Source organism: Sinohyriopsis cumingii, chromosome 11 (assembly GCF_028554795.1).
Source record: "Sinohyriopsis cumingii isolate HCF-2022 chromosome 11, ASM2855479v2, whole genome shotgun sequence".
Taxonomy (NCBI): Eukaryota; Metazoa; Mollusca; class Bivalvia; order Unionida; family Unionidae; genus Sinohyriopsis; species Sinohyriopsis cumingii.
In genome coordinates, this window is record NC_142971.1 from 64,982,532 (window position 1) to 65,009,792 (window position 27,261).

Consider the following 27,261-nt stretch of genomic DNA (forward strand, 5'->3'; position numbering starts at 1 on the left):
TATAAAAGAGCTAACAGGTAAACATAAAACAGAAAGAACATCCAATATCAAATTAATGTGGTTTTTTAAATTGCTTCATTGCAATGAAGGACAATATGTAATTGAAAATGTTAGTCATTCACATTCCATTAGGATGACAAAAGTATCAATATTTGGGAAGCATGGTTACTGTGTACAGAAACCCTTCAAAACCATTCAGTAAATTCTGTCCTTGAAATCCAATATTTTTAAATAATACAAAGCTTAATGGCCTCAGTTTTAATTTCCTATTTTAAAATCTCTCCAAATAAAAAAATGTAATAATGAATATAGCCTTTATTCTAAAAGAATGGGAACCAAATTTTATTTCAAGTTTGGATTATTATTCCTTGCATCAAAACAATATTACAATGCTTTCATCATGTATTTACTCTTTCCAAACTCTATTTTTCATTCTGTAAACAGGAAAGTGAACATATTCAAAACACTAATAAAAGCAATACACCATAATACATTCAATGGAATGTACTATCAGCTTACCATCATGTTCATTTTGATGTGTTTTGTGTTCAATTAACAACTACTGCTGTACCAGCCAAAACAACGTTGTAATCAAGTCATTCCCCCCAGATTGAGACAATGGGCTTTGATCTTTTGCTTGATTACATTTTTTTCCACTGAGGAAAATAAATGGATTTTTAATTGTTTTTCCTGATGTGGGAAAATTACAAAGCAATTGAACAACCATATGATTATCTAGGATTTACTTTGTTTCATTAGGGGATGCACACAAAGCCATTTATCATTTTGGTTTCCTAGTCAGGCATTCAACAATAGGCTTCTTTGCACATGCATTTTAATCAGCTGTGTAAATGTAATCTCGCTTAGCACAAGGTGTTGTATCATGTAATGTAGGATAGAGAGCCATTATCATTCATGGCGGGGGTTTCAAACACACAACCCGTGGAGTTATTTCCTGTAGCCCATTACAACACCCAGATTTGAAAAATATTAATAATACATTTTTCTTCCCAGACAACCAGTTTTGATAAAAAATAATCGTGACATTGTGTTCTTCCTGTTTATAAGGTTTGAACTGGCTACCCTGCATATGAGCTGCATGAAAAGGTTTCAGAGATGAAGTCCTCGGGCCAACATGCTAGTACCCATGTGGCCATTGTGATAACTGGAGTTTGAGACACTGATATATGGATATGTGCTGAATTACTGTATATACTTGTGTATAAGCTCATTTGCATATAAGCCGACCTCACAAACTAAGAGGGGCCCCGAGTGGCCGAGTGGTCATAAGCGCTTTCCATTACAGATCACTGCCATCTCACCTCTGTCTGCGTGGGTTCGAGTCTCGGATTCGGCTAATGTGGGTATGTGAGAAAGCTTGCTGGTAGCCTCTCGTGGGTCGGTGGTTCTTTCTGGTGTTTTCCCGGGTTCTTCCTCCACCATTAATACTGGCCACCATGTATAGCCTATTGTGTGCTGAAAAATGGCGTTAAACCCTACAACAGCAACAACACAAACTAAGAAGTATAAGCACAAAAAAGTACTTGACCCACATGTAAGTCGACCTACAAGTCCGAGACAACATCACATGATGCATGTGGTAATTTCTAAATGCATTTATTTAGGCAAATTTATATTAGCAAAAATTATACATATACATCAATAAGGGTTCGCATCTATGATTATTACATGGAAATGGTATAAATTTGTTTGAAAAGTCATGAAATTTATTTAATTTTCTGTTTTCTTATTGTTTCTGCCTAATTCAGATTTGTGTATAACTTGGTCAGACAATGACAAGAATCGAGCATTGGCATGTTGCTGAAACACCTCTTTTTTCAGACTCAATTATTGTTTGTTTATACATTATTGCTTGCATTATACTTTTATATGAGTGCACTGGTAATTATGTTTTTATTTTGCCTTGAAATTGTACATACCTAACTCATTCAATGTGATCTCAGTATGACAACAACAAACAACAATATGTTTTGATTCACCGATCACAATTAGGCTAGTGAGGGTATTTACATCATGGCCCCATGTTGTAGGTTTGAACACACAATGAAAGAAGTAAATTCAGTTGAATGAATCACATCTCTTGGATTCAAATCATGGGCACCACTGGACTAAACTTGAATGATATCTCCAAAATACACTAATGAAGTTTTTGAAAAAATGCTTTGAAAATTATGCTAATATCATAAAAACTGAGCTGTAGTTTGCTTTAATGTAAGTGACCATTTTACAAAACCACAGTAATCATGCTAATACAACGCTTCCTCAATAACTTGCGCAGTGGGATCCAAAAGCATCGAACTCACTATAAGCAAGGGCACAAATTATTAAGGGACCTCCATAACAATATGAAATCATACCATCCTCGCTGGACATAGAGAAAACCGCAAAGGGGGGGGGAGAAAACTGGTCTGTTTAATGTCCAAATACTCATTTTAAAGTCGTGTTGGGAATATATGTAAAAAACACGTTTTCTAACCATTTATTTGTTTTTATGTAAAGATTACCTTTATTTTCAAGATGCCCATCCACTGAAAGATCGTTAACAATATTGCAACTGGTTTCAACAACCGTCACGTGCACGCAAAAACATTGTGTATCACATCACTGCTTTACATCGTTGTTGAGTAGTCTGGTTGCCTGATCCATATTATGATCCCTGCTTTGCTCTCTATGATAGTAGAATGCAATGCAAGTAGCAGACTATTCAGGAAGCCAGACTACTTACTGATTCAATTTCACAATAAAACAAGACTCCTTTTATTTAAAAAAAAACACACACAAAAAAAAATTTAATTCGTAAAACTGCCATCATCATCGAAAGTCATTTTTTTAATTGTTCTATTAGAAAAATATTGATGCAATGATTTAATTGCAAGTAATAGTGAAATTTGTCATCCGTGAGGAAATCTCAGTGTGTCACTTCAATAATTACAAATCAACTACAAACTCTGAAACTAGCTTCTCATTAATAAAATGTATCTGTGAAACAGAATTTTAGGTCATAAAGTATTCATTTTGTTTGGTTGTCTTGCTATCTTTGATCACTGTTGCTAATTTAAGGTAGTTTAATTATATTATATTCATAAATGAAAAAAAATTGTAACAGTGTTTCATGATCTGTCATTAGACCAGGGCCACTAGCTCTTATGCAGGTTGGATTTGCATACCTTTCAACTTTTCATTTATTCTACCCCCTTTATTTGATACAAAAGACTAGCTAACATGGTAATACAAGGCCAGCTTTAATTCAGTGCAACAATACAACAAATACCAATCTGACTGCAACAAGGGCCCCAAGTTGCAGAGTGGTCTAAATCGCTCTCCGTTATGGATCACAGTGCCATCTCACATCTGTCTACGTGGGTTCGAGTCTCGGATTCAGCCAATGTGGGTATGTGAGAAAGCTTGCCAGTAGCTTCTCGTGGGTAGGTGGTTCTTTCCGTGATTTTCCCGGGTTCTGCCTCAACCATTAATACTGGCTGCCATGTATAGCACATCATGTGCTGAAAAATGGCGTTAAACTCCACAACAACAACGACTGCAACAAATACTTATGCAAATTAGGTATCAAAACATCATCAGCACTTAGGTTCTTACAGAAAACGCTCACAGTCATAGCTGTTACTGTGAATTGACATAGTTCACGTTTGAATAAAATATTATACATTGCATTAATAATCATTACACTTAAACCGAACTAAAATATATAACTTAAAACACGAACTTCACTTGATAAAAAAAACTTATTTAATTGGTATTTATTTATTATAGTGCTGCTTCAAGTAGGCATTAGCACTATTTTCACTGATCTAAATTTTGCTGCATACTGTTATTGACGATGTTCTAAGAAAATAGTTTGTAAGAATTTTGTTTAAAAGCCTGACTACTTATTAAAGTTGATAATTTTATAATGTTGACTCAATTTTCTGGGTATTATCAACTGTTTTTGCTGATAAAACCAATGATATACCAGAGTTTCAGTTACCAATTTTGATCACAATTTCTTCATGTTAAACAAAAATGGGTCAAATTATTGGTACTTTTAAGAAGAAAAAAATGGGATCCACAACAGACCCCATATAATAAGCGGGTTTGCAAGTTAGGGCACGAGTTTTCGAGGGAGTGGTGTATTATGGAGTGAATGGCAATTACACATGAAAGTGCTGATATAGTTGCTGGTCAAAATTCTCTCTTAACCAAGCCAGTCTCAGGGTTTTAAAGATTAACGGCTTGTATTGCTGTCAGAAAAAAAAAGCAAATCCGCCAATTATAAACAAAGGAGTTTGCTGAAACATCCAGATTTCCATTGTGTGGAAAATTATAAATTTGTTCAGCCAAACGCAAAAGTAAAACAAATTGGTGATGATCGTAGTTAATCTATATTCAGAATTAAAATTTTAGCCTTTATTATTGATATTCTTTATGAACATTTACCAGTCATGCTGGTTATGTTCCTTGCACAATTGAACATGTGTACCTTTTCATAAAGATTACCTCAATTTATTGTATCGCTTTTATCATTGAAAAAAAGAAACTTGTGTGCACGTGAATCAACGTAAATGAAACAACTATTACTGACTAGCTGAAGTGTTATTTGGAAGAATGCGATTGGTTGAAACAATAAATAAAGTAAAATCTGCATCTAATATGTTTGGGAATAAACAAGGATTAAAGTGATGCTAATCGCAATTTGCACTGCATTGTACATTATTGTAAAGCCTGGTCTCATGGGTAAACTCAAACCAGCCCTTGAATAATTGAGTGTTTATTTACCTCTAATTAATTTCATGTCAGAGAAATCAGAAAATATGCACGTGCAAATTGATAACAAAAGCAATCATAGTAGTTTATAACAATTTAGTAAGTGTTAGGACACCAAGAATGTATTTTTTTCACATGCATTTACGTCTTAGGACAGGGAAATATTATTTTTTCATGTCACAAGATTTACTGCCATTATGGTAGTCAAAAAAGAATCTTAAAAACTTTCAAGTTTAGACCTTGGTTTGTGGATAAGCCGACCACCCCCGCCCTTCATCCAGATCTTTATTTTGTACTAAATTATTTCAGTTATACATGAGTATATACTGCGACTGTTTTGGTCTTGGTACTAGCACACATGTGGCCCTTGTGGTGATTTGAGTTTGAGACCCCTGATATATGGACATGCGCTGTATTAACTGTTTTGACACTGAATGTGATTCTGCTTAACAAAATTTTAAAAAATGAAATAAACTCACACAAGCATTGCATGAATTTAATCAAATTTATATTTAATGAAGGTCCCTCTGAATACCCTGTATTATCTGAACTATTTGTCCAGTCCTGGCTAAGTTTATTCTTTCCTTACATCTTTTTTACATTAATTATCCAGGCATCAACTATTAGAGTACACCCCCTTAACACATTAACCCCTGGAGGTTTTTGTCATTTTCATCTGAAATTAGAATAGGAAAACACATTTTGAAAGCTATTTCTGAACACATCCTAAAACATCAACTTCCAGGTGATCTTCCAATAACATACTTCCTAGTTGTATTAGAAACATAGTTTTTCACTGGCTTACATGTGAGCAGATAGGGTAAAAGTTGGATTTTTTTGGGTGGTTTTTTTGTTTAATGGAACCATTATTTTTTTTTATCGAGACCACCCTTTATTCCAAATGCCTATCTTATCCTACTTTTTGCAAAGGTTTATCTGTCTGTTTGCAGTTCAGACTTAAAAGTCTGCCTTACATCTGAGACCCAAAAGTCTAAAATCAGACACAAAATCAGATTCAGACCAAAACTGGGCCCAAAAAATGAGGTTTTTCCCTCTGTATTTTGTAGTGCAACTAGAAATTCCAAATTATTTTGTATCATTGTAGAGCTACACCTGTCTACCTTTCTATAATACCACCCACTTTAGTGTATCTTACATGACCTTGATGCTACAGAGCTCGGCAGTAGGCTACCACCTCCTGCCATGTAAACTCATCACCAGGGGTTAATTTGTTAATCCAAGTAATTTAGAAGTCCAAAATCCTCTACTCCTTATGAAATCACAACACATTATCCAAAACGTGAAAACCATCATGAACAGCAAGCTTGATTTCTCGAGTTGTGATACCTGCCAGCACTGTCCAAACTGTGAGTAACAATTAATCAAAAAGCGGGTTATGTCCATTGTTTATTGATAATACAATAACTGACTTTGAGAACCCCATTATTAATTTAATTAATGTTAGTAATTTCATGTAAAGTAGGTTTGAAAAAAGAAAATCAAAAAATTAAATCCTTTTGAACACTACAATCAACAATACATGTATTTTTTTTTAAAATCTATAGCAAGTCACTTTGCTGATCACACTGTATCTTAGTCACCAAACAATGGAAACTAGAAGAGCTAAAAAGCAGAAGAGGGAGATGAAATATAGAGAAGTCAAATACAATGCCATCCTTGAAGTAAAACAGTGTCTGAAAAGCAAAGCTGAGATTACTAAGCACTTAAACATTCCAGCAGTTACGCTATCAACATGGCTGAAAAAAACAAGGAAACAATTAAAAATGGCTGCCTGAAGTTCAGGCCAAAACTGTAAGTACAGAAATCCAGGGCCTTCAATGAAGTCAACGAGGAAACTATGTATTAGTTTAAAGCCACAAGAGACAAGAACATCCCACTGTTATCATACAAATCCAAGAAGAGACAAGAACATCCCATTGTTATCATACAAATCCAAGAACAGACAAGAACATCCCATTGTTATCATACAAATCCAAGAAGAGACAAGAACATCCCATTGTTATCATGCAAATCCAAGAAGAGACAAGAACATCCCATTATCACACAAATCCAAGAAGAGACAAGAACATCTCATTGTTATCATACAAATCCAAGAAGAGACAAGAACATCCCATTGTTATCATACAAATCCAAGAAGAGACAGGAACATCCCATTGATATCATACAAATCCAAGATGCGCTAAATAAACAGCTTTATGTAGGAAAATTATATGTATTCAATTTGATGTACCCTTGCACCTTCATGACCTTTGGGTATATGAACCTTGGTATAATCTTAAGTTTTCTTCTAGTCACCCAGTCATGTTTGCATGCTCGGTTTTTGCCAAAAAAAAGAACTTGACCGTGAAGTCATCTTTGAAGGTATTTTAAATTACCATATGATTTGTATTAATTGTCACAGTGGAAAGGTCAGTATTGAGAAACAAATGTAGAGAACATATAGTAAAATTAATTGTGTTTTATATCCATATGGTATCTTGGTGTTATATTACTTTCTTTCCCACTCAAATTATATCCAGAAAAAATATTTTGATTAAAATAAATGGAAAAAAGTCTCCTCGAAATTTTAACAAATGAAAACCAGTCTACATTAAAAATCTGGAATTCTGACTAAAACTAGAAAAGTTCCAACTCTGCAACAGTCTCCAAATTTTTAGAAAGAATCCCTCTTATTAAAGATAAGACCATATCTTCTTCATAACCATTTGGTGGTTAAACCAACTATCACTAAATATTGTAACACATTATTTGTTATACTCTAGATTACTCATTGAGTCTCCCAGTATGAACTTTTTCAACTGGCCGCTACTAGACTTGCATTCTAAATCCATACTGATACACCAGGCTAGTTCCTTAAGTTAGTAGAATAGCATTTAAAGCCATGGGAACCAAAATGTCATCATAGGACGTCTTCTGGTTAAAAACCCTTTGCCAATATGTCTTGTCATTCAGGATGAGTAGCAACATTACATGTTCAAGATGGTTGTCATGAAAGCCATACTGGATGTCAGATCAACACATTTTCATTTAGGACCAACTAAAACCATATGCATTATGACTATACATTCAGAAGGAGTAGCAATAAAAGGGGTTTCAGACCTTGGTGGCCATACTGAATCTATGTGCAGCACTGTTTTCATTTAGGGCCAACTAGATCGTGGAATGAATTTGTGTGTAAAATGTCATGGCAATACTCTAAGTAGTTTTAGAGAAGCACAATTAACAAATGTATGCTAATGGACAGACATGTATGCTAATGGACAGACATAAGGACAACAAATAAAAGACAAAGGACAACAGGCAATCCCTTAAGCTCTTCTGATTTATGACCAATTGAGCTAATAACGCTTAGTCTAAAACAATTCGCCAAACAAATCAAGCCATCTTTTAATAACCCCATGTCTAAAACAATCACAATCCCCAAACCAATCACTTCACTTTTTAATAACCCCCTCATCTAACACAATCACAGCTTAAGTTCTTCACATCTTCACGAGAACTCAAAATTGTCAAACAAGTTTATTTATATGAATAAGTGTAGAACCTCATGACTGAACATAAACATGCCCAAAGTCATGGTTCTATTTGGAAGCCATTGCTGTATGGTCATTAAAAAACACTGTGATCTGACAGGAACAATTCATTAACTTGAAATTCAGAGTTCAAAAAATGATTGAACTTTGCATGTGTGGACATTCATAAATTAATCTGAACAAAGAAAGATATGTATTGTTGTGTACCCATACAACCAGTTAACTGACAACTCTATCTTCTGACCATGAATTACACAGAAAAACATGTTTTCTGTTTTGTTTTTTATACTTGGCATTTAGTTTGGTCTTTTTTTTATTTTTGTCTATATATTGTCAACCATTCCACTAATGATGGGGAAATAAAAATAACAACTAGAAATTGATGGCCATGGCACTGGAGGATGTACTCCTATCTGGTTATACTGGGTCAAAGCCAAGAAGTCCAGTCAGTGGGAGGGGGATGCTGATCCAGTTCCTTATCCCTTCTTCATAACCTCTGTCAGACTATGTCAATAACATCTGTCAGACTATGTCAAAAACCTGACAGACTATGTCCACTTGGTACTTTATTATTACACAGCCACATAAAGGTGAGATCTGATAAAACTTTTGTACCACACAGATCAAAGGGTAACTGAAGTGTGGTTCAATTGAAGTCAAGCCGATAAAGCAACAGAATCAAAAAATTCACCCAAACACTTGTATTTAATCTAGAAAGACCACCTTTAAACAAGTGCTGTAAAGCAATTACATGGCAGAAACTATGTTCAGATATCACCCAGAAGTTAAGTGTGCAATAGTTGGCATATAATAATCCTGCAAACAGCATGGGTTGAAAAAATTTACTAGCCCAATTGGAAATGGCAAGTTAAACTTTCCAGCAGTTTAATGAATTTTACAAACACCCACCAGATCCTTCAAGTGATGGTTCAGATTGGACCAGTGTTTATCTTTACTGAAGAATGATGTTCTGCTCTCACCTGCCAATACTAATAAACACTTTACCAAGTCAAACAGCAGATTGGTCCACATTTTTAATTATTTACAACTGGTCTTAAAAGGGTCACAGAATAAGTTCCAGAACACAAACTTTCCAATGATCATATTTAATCCCCTAGTATATTCAATTTTTCTATTTTTATAATAGCAGGTAAAGTCAGAATTTACAAAGTGCAAGCACCGTATATACTTGCATATAAGCCAAATAATTTAATACAAAATAAAGGCCTGGAAGAAGGAGGGGGTGGCTTATCCACTGGCCAAGTTCAAAACTGAAACGTTTTTAAGATTTTTTGGGCTGACTACCATAATGGCTGTAATTCTTGTGACATGAAAAATCATTTTCTCCATGTCCTAAGACGTATATGCATGTGAAAAAAATATATTCTCGGTATACTAACACTTACTAAACTGTTACACACTACTATGATTGCTTTTGTTATTTTTTTTGCATGTGCACATTTTCTGATTTCTCCAGCACAAAATTAAATAAAGGTAAATAATGACTTCATAATTCACAGGCCAGTTTGAGTTTACCCATGAGACCAGACTGTATTTAAATGTACAGTACTTATAAAGTGCAAATCATGCCTAGTGTCACTTTAATCCTTGCTCATTCCCAAACACATTTGATGCAGATTTTGCTTGATTCATTTTTTGACCAAAATCGTGTTCTTTCTGATAACACTTTTGTTCATCAGCAATAGCTGCTTCATTTACATTGTAAGGTAGCTTACATCAAAGCAAACCAGACTACAACCCAGATTTTACGGTATTAGCATAATTTTCATGGCACTATTTCTGAAACTTCATTATTGTATTTGGGAGATATCATTCAAGTTTAGTGCAGTGGTACTGATGATTCAAATGCAAGGGATGTACTTCATTCAGCAGAATGTACTTCATTCAGCACGTGTTCAAACCTACAATGTACGTGTGTTGGCCCATTATGTAAATACGCTCGATATCCTAATTGTGAGAGCTGAAACAAACCGATATTTGTTTACTGTGGTCCTACTAGGATAATACTTTAATGAGTTAGGTATGCATAATTTCAAGGCAAATTAAAAATGTAATTACCGGTGCAATGATATAAAAAGTCTAATGTAATAATGCATCAACAAACAATAATCAAGTCAAAAGAGATAGTGTTACAGCAACCCACGAATGCTCAGTTCTTGTAGCTGTCTGAATAAGTTATACACAAATCTGAATTTGGCAAAAACAATAAGTAAAAAAGAAAGAAAAAAAAGTTTCTTGACTTTTCAAACAAGCTTATACCTTTTCTATGTAGTAATCATACAAGCCAACCCCAAGAGAGTTATACAGGTAATTTTTTAAAAATAAATGCATTTAGAACTTAATGCATGCATCTTGTGATGTTGCCTCAGACTTTTGGGTTGGCTTATATGCGGGTCATTCACTTTTTAGTGTTTATACCTATTCAGTGGGGGGGGGGGCTTATGCACAAACTGACAAACTGGTTTATTAAAGAGTATATATGGTCCAAATCTGGATTTTTAGACGCTTATCAACTCTTGAATTACAAACAAATGAATAAGCACAATAAAACAATAAATGTACTGCTTATTAAATACAGGAAAACTGAACAAGAACAAATCAAAAATGTAGACTTAAGTTGTCTCTGATATAATTAATGAACAAATTCTTTCTAGATTGAATCATTCAAATTTTATTTAACATCCCTCTCAGATTCCTTTAAATGATAGTATGTGGAAGAACTGGACCTTCAAACCAGACACTACCGCTACTTCTGACTGATTCTATATCTTGTACACAATGCCATTAAAGGGCAGATCCAGAATGATATATCTGACTGATTCCATATCTTGTACACAATGACATTAAAGGGCAGATCCAGAATGATACATCTGACTGATTCTATATCTTGTATACAATGCCATTAAAGGGCAGACCCAGAATGATACATCTGACTGATTCCATATCTTGTACACAATGACATTAAAGGGCAGATCCAGAATGATACATCTAACTGATTCCATATCTTGTACACAATGACATTAAAGGGCAGATCCAGAATGATACATCTGACTGATTCCATATTTTGTACACAATGACATTAAAGGGCAGATCCAGAATTTGTCCCTAGATGTTAAATCATGAAGAAGAGGTATGTAGTACATTTGGCTTAAAATAGCAAACCTTTTCTTCATTTCATTAGAACTAAAAATACAGAGTTCAAATGAAACCATACAAGACCAACCCACCTTCTATATCCCCCACTGTAATGCTTCTCTTGTCATAACAGGAACCTCCTCTATCTCCCCAATTTGGGGCCCTGAGTGGCCGAGTGGTCTAAAGCGCTCTCTGTTACAGATCACTGCCATCTCACCTCTGTCTGCATGGGTTCAAGTCTCAGATTCGGCCAATGTGGGTATGTGAGAAAGCTTGCCAATAGCTTCTCAAGGGTCGGTGGTTCTTTCCGGAAATTTCCCGGGTTCTTCCTCCACCAATAATACTGGCTGCCATGTATAGCCTATCGTGTGCTGAAAAATGGCGTTAAACTCTACAACAACAACAACTATCTCTCCAATTGCCATTCTTCTTTTGCTATTACAGGAACCCCTTCTATATGCCCCACTGCAATTTTTTTATTTGGCCACTACAGACCATACAAGCCACCTTGCACAGAGTTTATATGGCAAACATTTTGGTTTTTATTCAAATTAAATATCATTTCATGAAGACAAAACTGAAAATTATTAGTAAGACTTCAACCTATGACCTTGTACTACAACAGATTAGATTTTATGAACAAAGTCATCTTAAAACACAATTCCTTTTTTGGACTGTATTGTGTGCTTATCAAGGTCACACTACTTTTGTGGAATTATCATGTGATTATTATGGACACAGTACCCTTTGTGGGCTGTATGTTGTGATTATTATGGACACAGTACCCTTTGTGGGATGTATGTCGTGATTATCACGGGCACACTACCTTTGTGGGCTGTATGTTGTGATTATCACGGGCACACTACCTTTGTGGGCTGTATGCTGTGATTTTCACGGGCACACTACCTTTGTGGGCTGTATGTTGTGATTATCAAGGGCACACTACCCTTCTGGGATGTATGTTGTGATTATCAAGGGCACACTACCTTGTGGGATGTATGTTGTGATTATCACGGGCACACTAACTTTGTGGGATGTATGTTGTGATTATCAAGGGCACACTACCTTGTGGGATGTATGTTGTGATTATCACGGGCACACTAACTTTGTGGGATGTATGTTGTGATTATCAAGGGCACACTACCTTTGTGGGATGTATGTTGTGATTATCAAGGGCACACTACCTTTGTGGGATATATCTTGTGATTATCAAAGGCACACTACCTTTGTGGGATATATGTTGTGATTATCACAGGCACACTAACTTTGTGGGATGTATGTTGTGATTATCACGGGCAGTTATCATCACTATCAATACACATGTACCTGTGTATGGATTAATGAAAGAGCATTTTGTATGAAAAGACATTATTGGATTTAAACTTTGTTATATTTTCAAAATTTAATTTTCAAACAGCAATATTGTTGTCTAATGGGACCCATTTTTGTGTAATCTAGTGCAAAACAAAAGCACAGCAACCTGATCATGTATTTCTGTTTCAATCTGTCCTGACCTTAAGCTGTGCAAAAACTGAAATACCATTGCATCTTACCAGTAATCATCCTTAAAAGTGAAAAAAGTTAAGTTCCGGCCATTCACACTACATGTCCTGGTGGAAGAGGAATGATGATGATAACGATTCAGATGATGAATTTAATAATCAATGTAATAGTTTTAATATCTACTTGCTATTACATTTAATTGGTATGTCCCCACCGATGAAAAACTATCAATGTGACTGCATATTTAGCTCTTAAATTTACCTTGACTACCACGTATTGTAATCAGAAACACAAAATCTTTTAATATTTTCAGGTAGTTAAAACAGATATGCAAGGTGATGCGTCAAGTTGTTGAGTATCTTGCATCTTTAACTCTTGTACTTAATGTACACCATTCTCAATCAACATTTTTGTATTCAAGTATCTGCAATTACATCAGATATGTGGAATGCCCCCATTTGGTATTCATCAACATTTTAAATCTGCATAAATCATGTAATAATTTCAAAGTAAACATTAATTTCAACAGGAAATTAAAACTGTCTGCTGAAAGATAAATCAATCTAAAATTAGCTTTGTTTTATGTTCCTTACCGTGAATCCCCCCATGATGTTAAATCCCAGTGTCCCGTTCTGCCTCTCTAACATCACAGTCACCCACTGATCTTCTCCACACTGAAATAAAAAATGAAGACAGATGTCATCAGGGATCTAATGCCACTAGATTCCCCAGCTCCCATTAACAGGACCAAGCTTTCTGCTTTGTATTTATGCACCCCTCTCTCTGTGAACATTTTACACAGGAAAATCAATAGCTGAAGGACAACACATGAAAAACATTCAGTTCTCACATCTTCTGTACCATCCAACTATTACAGAATTCATTTCATGCCTCCTCATTATCCCTGTCATATTTAAAAAGAAACAAATAGTTACACCACTCAGCAGAAATATTATCAAGTTTTAATTCATTTCTCCCAAATGCTAAACAAACTTGGTAATTTGGCTGCTAAATATCAACCATTCCCTAGTCCATTCAGGACAGTGGCAAGTACTCATGATGTCTTCCAAACAACATTTACTACTTTGATCCTTTTAGCCGATTCAGTCGACAGATAACTGATTAAATGAAACTGGCAATGGTCAATCATCAAAAATCTTCCTTGCCACTTTTTTATTTTTTATGGAAGGAATAGTCTACACACAAGTTATCAAAATGTCACATTAAATAAAGAACTGTAAAGCATTTATAAGAAATATTCAAAACAAGACCATGCTGTAATTGTATTTAGTAACTGCAATCACCTGTAAATGGCTACTATGGTAATTTCCTAAGTAAACACAAGTAACTGTCAGAAGGCATATTTATAATGCAAGTAACACTAATTTATTCAATTACAGTCAACAATACCCCATGAGGAAGATTATTACTCACTTTATAAATGGTCCCATCAGTTTAACATTGTTGTCACTTGTCAATATCCTGTGGTATTGACCATAGTAAAGTAAATATATTTACCACTTTCTTATAAGAGTAAACAAGCTCCATTCAGGCCTGGTTTCATCCACTAAACGAACTAGGCTTAGCCGCCAAGATTTGGAGGGTGCCAAAACTGATGTACACTGTCGGGTTATTCATTTATCATCATTAAATGTGTTGACTAAATAATGAAAATAATAATGAAAATAATAACTTGTCAAGTGGAACATGTATTAATACTAATGAACAGTCTAAACCAGGGGTGTTCAAACTTTTTGCAAAGAGGACCAGATTTGATAAAGTGAAGATGCCCGGGGGCCAATAGTTCCTTCTGATATTTTTTTAACCACATAAGTTACATGCAAATATACACCGTTATAGAACAATACAAAAATAAAACAATTTTCATTGTCACAATTATCTTTATTTTTCAAATGGCAATGTAACTAAATATAAGCCACTCAGGCAGACATGAACAACTCTAAAAACACAATTCTGCCCTTCATTCATATCTAGAGTCAGATAACATTGAACTGTATGTAATACCTTAAATTTCCATGAGTTAGATAAATATCTTTGCCTCATGGTCATTTTAAACAGGAGTTATAACTAAAGCAAAGTTTTCTGTTATCATTAAAGTTTAAAACAAGTGAATTTTGCTTTTGTCTTTTAAAAGATATTTCAGAAAATAATAGTTTGTGCCACATATACAGGTACGTAACATCAGCAGTTATAACCAAATCTTATTCAAGAGTTTAATAAAATCAGTGCCATAAGTCCAAGTGCATAAGTGTGCTTTTGGCTTTTCACTGTTAATAGTGACAGATGTTACTGTTCAAAACACTCAATTTCAGATTGATCAAGAAACCAATAACTTGCTGACACTAATGAGAAGGGTGATACTGAGATCTGGATTTCACTAAAGAGGCCAGGTCTGGTTTGAGGGCATTGGTTGAGATGCGTAAAATGTCACGTAAGTAGGAGTCACTTAGTCTTGACCTCAATCGGTTCTTGTTTAAGTTCATGAGAGAGAATGTCTGCTCACACAAATATGTGGAGCCGAATAAGCTCAGCATTTTCTTAGCAAATGTTCGCATTGCTGGAAATCTGCCTTTATTCAGCTGCCCGTTGGTGCACCACTCATCGTCACACTGACGCTCAATGAGCTCCAGCTGCAGCTGTGGAGGAGCATCATCAGGGTCCACGGAGAAGGGAGAAGAGAAAAGCAACATGTCCTTTTCAATAACTGCAAAATCCTGAAAGCGTTTGTTGAACTCCACAGAAAGAGATGTGATAGTTGTTGCATAACTCTTCAATTGCACACTGATGTTGTCCTGTGGGAAACTGTCAATTACCTCTTTCAAAGCTGGGAAGTGTGCGGTGCAGGGCTCTGTTTGGGACAAATGTCTTTGGAAAATTTGCAGCTTCATTCCAAAGGCCTTGACGTGAGCGTATAGCTGGCTCACCACTGCATCTCGTTCTTGAAGATTAACATTCAGCCCATTCAGATGCTTCATTATGTCAACCAAAAAAGACAAATCTGCCAGCCATACAGGATCGGACAATTCTTCCATCAGTTGCCCCTTTTCACACAAAAAATGTCTTATTTCTTCTCTGAGACAGAAAAATCGCTGCATTGCAGACCCCCAACTTAGCCACCTCACAACGTTGTGATATATTATGTCTCCGCATTCAGCTTGGATGTCAAGCAAGAACTGGTGAAACTGTCGGTGGTGTAGAGCTTTAGAGCTAATAGAATTGATTGCCTTTACCACTGGTTTCATAACATGATCAAATTTGAGATGTTTGGTGCAGAGAGCCTGCTGATGAATTATTCAGTGTATTTTAATAGCGTCACCTCCTTCTTCGCTGACTTTATTGCAAATCAGTGTGGACAATCCACTTCACTCACCAGCCATGGCAGGCGCACCATTGGTAATGATCCCAGAAACTTTACTCCACAGTAGTTTCATATCATCAACAGCATCACAAACAGAAATGAATAAATTCGTTCCTCTGGTTTGGTCTTTAAGGCTTTGGAGGTCAAGCAGCTCCTCTGTTACGTTCATGTTGTTGTCAACTCCTCTTAAAAATATCAAGAGCTGTGCAGTGTCAGAAGCATCGGTGCTTTCATCACAGGCTAATGAGAAATAATCAAAAGTCACTCCCCTGTCCCTCAGTTGTCTCTGAATATCTGACGATATGTCCTCAACTTTCCGTGCCACAGTGTTACGTGCCAGGCAAACATTCATAAATTCTTGCTTCTTCTCGGGGTAAATGTTCTCCACTATTTTCACGACACAGTCTTTGATAAATGTACCTTCAGTAAAAGATTTGCCATGTTTAGCTATTAACATGGCCACTTTGTAGCTTGCTTTGGTGATATTTTCCTTTGACTCACAGGCCCACGTGAAGAATCGCTGTTGTGACACCAGAGCAGCTTGGAGTTGCTTCACTTTTTCAGCGCCGTCACTCGCTGTTAGCTTGTCATATGTGTTAGCATGTTTAGTCTGGTAGTGTCTCTTTATGTTGAAATCCTTAAACAAGGCAACCGTCTCGTTACAAATGAGACAAACACAATTGCCTAGATTTTCAGTGAAAAAGTACTGTAATTCCCATCTCTCCTGAAAGTGGCAGCCCTCACTGTCAACTTTCCTCTTTTTCTCTTCAGTCGCCATGGCAGAAATGAGCGGAGAAGGGTTCGCGTGCTAGCGGGCCATAAATAATACATTATATGACCGAAGCTGCAGGCCATATGAAATCTTACCACAGGCTGTGATTGGCTCGCGGGCCGAACTTTGGACACCCCTGGTCTTAACCAAGCAAGGCCTGGAGGGTGGTGCATAAGGACAAGGTGGAAGGTCTGCCTAAGGCGCAAAATATCCTGGCACTGGCCCTACCTCCAGCATTCAATCACCTCATTTCTGTCAGTGAAAAAGAAAATTATTGACAATACACACTCCCTATCTCCAAACTAACAAGGTGCTTTAACTTTGCAACTCATGTGTTTTGAAATATGTCACCTTGTCAATTCTGTGCAAATTTGCTCTTGTTATTCCATTGGCATGTTCAGTTGCTAATTACATATTTCAGTGCACAAGGCAATATTCCAAACATGTTCCCCATGTACACTTTAAGTACTTTTTACAAATTATTTAAAAGCCACTTTTGCCAAGTTTCAATGATGTTTTGTATCTGTCTGGATTGAGATTGGTTGCCAATACATCTTGTGTGTCACGCAGTGGACAAACTAATGCTACTTCTGGGTGGTGCTATTGTTTTAGCCTGGGCTTGAACAGCTACCACCAACCAAAATTGAATCTAACATATTTCACTGTGTGCACACGAGAAATGTAGCCTTAAAATTTGGTCCAAGTAGACAAGATATAAAGCAAGAGATAAACTTCACATAAAACTGGCTATCAAATTATCAGTAATGTACTTAGATCATTTATGTAGAACAAATCTGAAATGTCTTCTTGACATTGATATGTTAGCATTGTCAGAACATGCTGATCTGATAAAATAATTAGCATGGAATTGGTAGGCAGGAGGATGGCAGAATGTTAACTGTGTTAGTCACATTTTATTAATTTGTAGAAGGTGCGTTGGTGTTGCCATCAGTTTTATTTTTTCCTGAAAGAAATGAGTGCATATGCCTGATATGGATGTATTTACAATTTAAAGAATAACAAAGAAAACATCTAAAAATTACTCATGACAATTAAAGTAACTGTATAAAATATATTTTTTTATTGATTCCTCACCTGTTGTATCAATATAGGTATTGATATAGAAAAAGTATCAATATACTGTCTGACCCAGATCTATACCATAAAAGAATGACTGAATGCTTGTTTTTAACATATATTTATTAAGGTCATTGACCGAGTCTTACGAAATGATGGGCCTCTGTTCAATTTGTGGCATAGAAATGCCCTCACAAGCTTCCAGGGCATTCTGCGCAACATGTCCTCTGACACAATATTTTTCAATACTCAGTTAATACCTATACCTACGGTCTAATTATAACACAATTACATTTTCGTGAATATTGCTTACAACACTTAAACTAATTTTAAATTCATTTAAAACTTAACAATAAGTTGCCAATATAGTTAAATCTGGAGGTATCTGCATTTCATTTAAAAAATGGGATGATTACAATTTACCAATTAACTCATTTGCGTTGTTTTTATTTCAGTAAAGACTGAAGTTCTGCAAGGTGGATGCTTATGACAATGATGTTGCAATAGATAACACGATATGTTAAATGTTGTTGACTTAATGATATTAAAGTGGTACTCAAAGGACATTTAGTGTCTATTCATTAGTCTTGATTTGGCCAACAAGGTCCTATGACTGAATGAAAGTAACAAATAGTTCAATTAGCATTGAAATAATAAGAATCCTAGGAGTATCAATATGTCTGTTTCTCTTAAAATAAAAAATACTTTTAGTTATGAAGATCTGGATATTGCTCTTGTCAGCCTTACAATACACAGAATGGTTTTGTGTGATTTTATGAAGAAATAATTAAAATGGTGCAAATTTTAATTGATTAACTTCCAAAAAGCAATGAAATTTGATCAATCACTCTGCCCAAAAGAAAGTAATTACAACTGTAACTGCAATCAACCTTTAGAAAAGTAACTGTAATTTAACTGATTACATTTTAAACACTTATCCAAAGTATGAATGGAAAAAATCTAGTAAACTATCCTTCAAGTCAGTTAAATGAATTAATTTAAATAATAATGACAATGTTCAAAGGAAAAACAAGTATGTACTTTCCTTGGCTAGGCCCTCTTTGTCTTTCATCTTTATGCAAGCTGGACACAGCTCATACACATATAAATATGTACTTTGTTAGGCTAGGCCCTCTTTGTCTTTCTTCTTCATGCCATCTGGACACAATTCATTCATATATAAATACTACAGAATATTTGTAATTGACAGAAACTGACAATTATATTTCAGCAACTGACTCAGCTAATTCTAATTAGAACTTTGTTAAATTAATGTTAAATACACTTTACCTCTTTATAATGCCCATCATAAATGACCTGTAATGCAAGTGGGTGGGCACTCTATTGAGGTACATCCCATCAATGATGTGTCCTAAAAGGTAATAAATGACCTGTTGTGTGAGTGGGCACTCTATGGAGGCACATACCATCGATGATGTGTCCTAAAAGGTAATAAATGACCTGTAGTGTGAGTGGGCACTCTAATGAGGTACATTCCATCCATGATGTGTCCTAAAAGGTAATAAATGACCTGGGCACTCTATGGAGGTGCATACCATCAATGATGTGTCATGAAAGGTCAACATCCTATCAATGATGTGTCCTGAAAGGTCATAAATGAACTGTAGTGTGAGTGGGCATCTACTGAGGCACATCCAATCAATGATGTGTCCTGAAAGGTCATAAATGACCCATAGTGCAAGTGAGTGGGCACTCTACAATGAGGTACATTCCATCAAAGAATTGTTCTGAAACTTCATTAAAACACAAAAATAATAGTATTTACTCCTGTGAAATAACATTAAAACTGAGTTCCCAAAAGCCAAGAATGAAAATTAAGTGAAAAGCACCCTTTTGCAATGATAAAAACACAATTCAAACAAGTTCATGGGATTTAAGTCCGAGCTGCTGCAGCTTTATGGTTTGCATTCCACACTCGTAATCAAATGTTCAAATCCCTCCATCCGGTAGACCAGCTGGGTTGGCTACCATAGTGTGTTCTTGAGCAAAGTATTGTACCCCAACTGTTTTGTCACTAAATAACCTTCATATATTGATGAGATGTAAAACACCAAACCCAAATTATAAATGGGGTTGCATTATATTGAGGTGTTTTAAAGTGAGGGACATCCATACATATCAAGACTAATATGTTTTTTTTTACAAAACATCAAACACTGAAAATATGCAGTATAATGTGCTTAAGCTAATGAATTATCTATTGCATCTATCTGAACACCTACTTATGGTTGGAACTATTTTATTGCTCTCCAAAAAGTACAAGTAATGAAGCCATGTTCAATGTTTAGTATAATACAAACTGTGGTTGATTCTGAATTTATAGTTCCCAATACTGTTAAAAGTAGAGATAATTAGACTTTATTACATGTTTAATTAAATACATGTACAAACACTAGATAATATTTGATTAATAATTCCATATATTATGCAATGCTTTGGCTGGCAGAAGAAAGCGTAATACATATATAAAAAGTGACACATATATTTTAAAATATATGCTGGAGCAAATCAATAACAGGTTTCAAAACCAATTGACAAAATTTTCCAAGCTCCCTATGGTATAATAAAAAATTCCCTATAACACCTGTACATACACTGTATTATTTAAACCAGTATTATACATTTAGCTCTTATTTCAAGATCATGCAAATATTTCCAAATATGTACAAAATATACTTTTGCCTAACCCTCTTCATCATAATTGCAAGTCAGACAGGAATTCCTTTGTCCTGTCAGTTACTTTGGTAATATTCCTTTGTTTTCGTCTTGCTTGGCATGGCAATATTTCTTGAATACCCACACTGTTTCTCTTCAATGATTATTTCTTCTTTAATGTTAAATTCATTTCAGAAACTTTTAAAACAATTTATCTTGGTCGAGTTCAATGTCTCCTTGTGCTAAATGTCATTGTATCAGATAACACACGGATGCTGTAGCGACAAATAAATCATTTTTCCCAACAGGATTGCATGGATGCAGAGCATAAACAGCCTTTTTTAATTAAAGCTGTATTTAAATAATTTACAACAAATTTGGAAGGAAATATCATATTATCATCTCTATTTGGGGCCAAAAATTCATTCAATGCTCTCAGATAATTTAATGCTGCACTCATAGGAATTGTCATAGGAATTGTAATGACAGCGGGCATCATGAAGTACTAAAAAGGAAAAAGAGACAAAGAGAACATATTATGTATATAAATTTGAATGATATCCCGACTTGCTTCAATCATCCATGAGAAATATCATACCTCTCTTCAATAATACAGATTAACTTTAAAATTCAAATTTGTTCATTAATTAGCAAAGTTACCTATTGGTTTCTTGTGGCATCCGTGCTACACAAGTTTCATGAGTGAATAATCTAAGCATGAGTTTATTCAGCAGTTAAGTATTTCCTGTGTTACAAATGGCTTAAATTTATTTGATATTAAACCAATTTTTCATGTATTAGTTCATAGTTCAAAAAGTAAGCAGCCTGAAAATTCACAGCTAAGTTTATCAGACTCATGATCTTTGCTTTCATATCTTTCTCAGAGCTGTAATGATTAACCAGATAACAGTTCTAGTAATATAAGTAACCTGTTACAATATTTGGTACCAAAGTCAACCGACTCAGCTTCTACCCATCTTGTAACACCAAGCATATTTGGTAGACTCAACAAATGTATTTTAAAAAACCAGTAAAATGTAACCTGAATTCCTCTCTTGTTGCCTTTTCTTTTAAAATAATTTAAACAGGAACTGACATGTAACACATCTGCCCCAGATGCATCCCAGTGCTATACCATCTGCAATTCTACGATATGGTACATAACGATACTAATGCCATCTCTAATCGCACGATATGCAAACATGTACATACACTTGCATTCGCAGACACACAACCCCTATTTTCTTCCTTTGACATTTCAGGCAACTGACAGTCTCGAGTCTCAGCACATTCTAACACTTAAGCAACACAAAACTTCAACACATAACATTCCTATGACAAAAGACACATTACTGGTTACTGCATGAAATAGGAAGATATGACAAAGACACATTACTGGTTACTGCATGAAATAGGAAGATATGACAAAAGACACATTACTGGTTACTGCATGAAATAGGAAGATATGACAAAAGATACATTACTGGTTACTGCATGAAATAGGAAGATATGACAAAAGATACATTACTGGTTACTGCATGAAATAGGAAGATATGACAAAAGACACATTACTGGTTACTGCATGAAAAAGGAAGATATGACAAAGGAATTAAAAGTGAATGTATAGATAGACCTCATACAAGCCAGCAGGAGATATCTCTCTGACAGCAAGTGTGGCATGTAAGTAGACTTTAGAAATTGGAAACTTTGATTATGCAGTGACAGCTCATACTCTGTACCTTAGGTGTATCTAATTAACCAATAAGGATTCAGTTACTGTATTACAGGTAACTTATTAATGAAGTTATTTATCATTGCAGCCAAAATCATTTTTTGGCAAATATTGTGTTCATTTCATTTGTTCTTTCATTACTTAATGGTATAATGGTTCTAGTCATTCTATTGCTTTCTTATTATTCTTATTTTATCTTTCCAGAGATGTCAAACATGTTCCTCAGGTATCAGAGAGCACAGTTTTGGGAATCTAGCCCTCCCCCCCTTTCAGAACGAATTAAAAGTAACAAACTTTTAGACACTCATCTTGCATCTTCCGATGTCCCTTAATATACCTGTAAACAGTCAGTACCAATTAGGGTTCCAATGGAGTAAATGGTATAAGCACATTTCAATTCCCAAACAAAAATAGTAGGAATTAATGTAGTCTTGGACTGGCAAAGTATATATTCTATGTACCACTATGACAATTTTTTGTCAGTCTTAAGGATCATACATGGCATGCTGACAATTTTCATTCATACCGACTCGGCTATTTAAGACGCAAGGATAGAAGAAGAAGCTGACCAAACTATTTTTTCATTTAAATCTTCTCTGTCAATCCAATCATTCAAATAGCCCATGATCAGAAGAGATTCTGGTTTCATTTTTATGGAGAAATTTATGGCAATCAAAATGTTGCTGCAACTACTATACTGACATATGTAGAAATAACCAAAGTGGTTACAATGCTATGTAAATCCTGCTGCTAATGTACTCTTCATTCTACCTGTCTACTGACAAGTCCTATTCCAAATTTTAGCCCCTCCCCCAAAATATTAAATTAACCATAATTTTATTAAAACACATTTCAGAATGTGTCATTTAACATGCCCGAATATCATATATCCCAAATGATACAACAGTTCAAGATGTTCCACTGCCTAGAAAATATACAGTAACCTGAACATATGACAGTCAGATGTTTCCAATCTGAAAGATCTCAAAGTGATCTGTACATAATGGTATCTATACATCGAATGGTATCTATACATCGAATGGTATCTGTACATCGAATGGTATCTGTACATCGAAATGTGTGAAGTGTTGAATTTTGAAGTACAGAAAATTTCAAGTTGAATGCATTTAGCAATTAAAGTTATCACAGTTAAGCTAGAGATGCCTTTGTGAACCGCTTGGTAGGAACCTATGTCCACTTATCATATTTTCAAAGGGAAAATTGTCACCCACTGTTGTACACAGACTCTGAGCTGTCTAAATCTGATGAAACATATTATTTCTTTGGGAAACATTAGGGACCCTTGCCTACGATTGGGTAGAATAAGTTAGGACATACACTTTAGAGCAATCTGACTTTAAAGTGACGACCCTAGTGTAAATTCTTTAATCTGGAAATTTCCTACGAGTGGAAACTTTGTCTCAACTCCATGGAAGCCTAAAGATTAGTGTTTTCCTCATGAAACAAGAAAGGGACCAGTGGTCGTTGTGTAAAGGGAAAGGCATATTTAGTGCAAGGCCGCGGAAGTCCTGAAAGAAAACAGCAACGAGGAACAGCTTTCAGAGAGAAGGGCGAGACAGTCCGAAGATTAGAGTATGGGAAAAGAAAGAAAGGACGAGGTCAGAGTAAAAGGGACAAGGAAGTCCATGAAGGGGCAGAACCTAGAGTTTGGAAGGATGAACTAGGAGACGTTGATATACGGTCAAAGTGAATGAAGGTGATGCATTCAATTGTGATAGTGTGCTCTTTCACCTCTCATTATGATGATGCGATTAAATCCAAACTGGACAGACCTGTTAAATTCTGCTTATATAATCTAACTTGAATTTGAACTACCGTTTTAATTTGTTCTGATTAAATTTGTTATTTTCTTGTCAAAGGGGGCTCGTATTGTTGTATTTATTCCCAGTATTCTCGCTCAGTTCTCTGTTGAAATTCCATTCTTCTTTCACTCCCGTCCGGCTATAATATCGAGGGACGTCATCCTCTGGATAACGCAGCCAACCCCAATTAACCACCCCTCTTTATAAAAGGGTGATGTTACAAAAGGGTATCTGTAATTCGATTATTATCTGTACATCGACTGGTATCTGTACACTGAATGGTATCTGTACATCGATTGGTATCTGTGTAACATCGAATGGTATCTGAATGGTATCTGTACATCTATTGGTATCTGTACATCGACTGGTATCTGTTCAACAAATGGTATGCGTACATCGAATGGTATCTGTACATCAGATGGTATCTGAACATCAAATGGTATCTGTACATTGAATTGTACATCAAATGGTATCTGTACATGGAATGGTATCTGTACATTGATTGGTATCTGTACATGGAATGGTATCTGTACACTGACTTCATCTGCTGGACATAACCCTTTATCACCTGTAATTCCTTAATGCATGTATTTTGTCAATCACACACAACATGACACTGATAATGAAATAATTGCCCTTATTAATTGTAATTCCTTAATGCATGTATTTTGTCAATCACACACAACATGACACCGATAATGAAATAATTGCTCTTATTAATTGTAATTCCTTAATGCATGTCTTTTGTCAATCACACACAACATGACACCGATAATGAAATAATTGCTCTTATTAGTTGTAGTAAAACAATGTAAACAGAACCAGGTTAATAAATATTGCTATCATATAAAATGACCCAGTATTTATTTTAAGCACAGACATGTACTGCAATATTGAATGATCACACCAGAACATGAATACATTTGATGAAGCATATTTCTCTAAATACTGAGGTATGAACAACAAGGTTTTGGGATTGTTACACCATACTGTCAAAATGACATACCTTACTGAAACAAATAAGGTTGCTTCCTATCAAAACACAACTCTTACAGGCAACAGGAGCAGCACCGAGTCTTACTCCAATCACAATTACTTCAGTCTGGAATATTTACTCTTTGAAGATGCTGACTTGGGGTGCCAACACTCTGTCTCATAGCACCACTTTGATAGATTCGACATAGTAGGCAGACAGGCAAGTGATAGGACTCTGTGTTCCCTGTGATCAACTATTTTCCTTACATTGCAGTTCCCTGGATCTATATTTTTGAAGACAGAGTTGTCACAAGAAGGTACATTTTGGTACATGTTACATATCAACATTACAGGTTATTAAATGTGAGACTCCTGACATTCTGTAGTGCCCTATCTTGTCCCTGAAACCCTGTGCTGCTGCATTTTCATAGTGCACATGTACATATTCAGTCCTTTACCGTTACTTAATTCCACTTTAGTGGAGTCAAACTGGAAACAACAAAAATCCTGATCTGCCATAATTCTCTGCAAATCAGTTCTATTCAACTGATTACTCCTACAAACTGCATAGATCCACACCTGCTGATGCATTATGCGATGACAAATCTGGGTTTGTGCAGTTTGCAGGTGGACTTGTCTTATAAGCAAGTAAACAGACTAGGTAAAGCAGAAATCTGTACGAGTCCCTCTTTATATATGTATATGGCCTAAATCGTCTTTAAAAATGGTCTAATCTAACAGCTGGGTGTGTATATGTGGGGTTGTGGATTATCCCTTGATACTCCCTGGTTTTATGTTATTTGGATTAACACACCACACTCACAGGTTACAATATGTAGCTTTATGAAAAACATAATTAAGATTAATTTTGATTCATGTCTGTTCAAGACATTTTATTTAAAGGCTGTAGATGTATTTCGTAACTGCCATACATCTTTTCTCAGATACTACCACTAATTATATTCTACCCCATTTAAGCACAAATCTCCATTCATCTCAGGGAGATGTGATAGCTCAGTTGGTAAACCATCAGACTCACAATTCAAGATTGTAGGTTTCATACCCACCCTGTCCAACCTGATTTGATACCCACCCTGTCCAACCTGGGTAATGGTTGCTACTTAGCTCAGGCATAATATTGCCAATAATGTTAAAAGTACCATTAAAACAAACAAAGACAAAAACCTCCCCCATCCCAACCTGTTTCCAAATGATGGAAAAGAATTTTAAATAATATTAATTTGACAAAATCCAAAGTGTCATACACACAATATACTAATGAAAAGCATTTATGATATACCTTGTCAAATGTCAATGTTTCTTTGCTTTTTTTCCAGAGTTTCCTACATAAGCATGCTTGCCTTGTCATTCAAACATGTACCTCTGGGTTATCATTTTTTATACAAGAGTGAATTTCAAAAGGGATTGGACCCAAAATGGAGCTTTAGCAATAAAATCAACTGGAAAATCTGACTGACAGAATATTTATTTCAAAATAAAATTAAGTACTTGTTGTTCTCATGTTCTCTATAATGCCCCTGATAATGATAACATAATGAAACACTTCTGTAAATGTATGACTTCTTATAGCGTTAACTAGGTTTGACTCTGGCAATATTAAAAAAAAATTATATTTAAGGATTAACTGAGCATGCTTTAAAAAATGAATACAACCATCTCAGAAATTTATGTTTCCCATCTGCTATTGTTCTACAATATGTGGGTGGAGAGAGATGAAAAGTAATGGTAAATGTTACAGCACAGAGCTTTTTCTTTGTTTTCTCTCTACTGAATTTTATCTGGCAACAGTGTGATTATTTTTATAAATAAAT

At 35.3% G+C, this 27,261-nt stretch overlaps 1 protein-coding gene across 1 annotated transcript in view; it reads right to left on the reverse strand.

Moving 5' to 3' along the window:
* The window catches only part of LOC149788590 (E3 ubiquitin-protein ligase PDZRN3-like), a 405,601-nt gene that overhangs the window by 355,679 nt on the left and 22,661 nt on the right, over positions 1-27,261 (reverse strand). Inside the window, exon 2 of the mRNA XM_089974641.1 lies at positions 13,589-13,669. Coding sequence (XP_089830767.1) covers positions 13,589-13,669 — 81 coding nt within the window. The remainder of the gene's footprint in view (positions 1-13,588; positions 13,670-27,261) is intronic.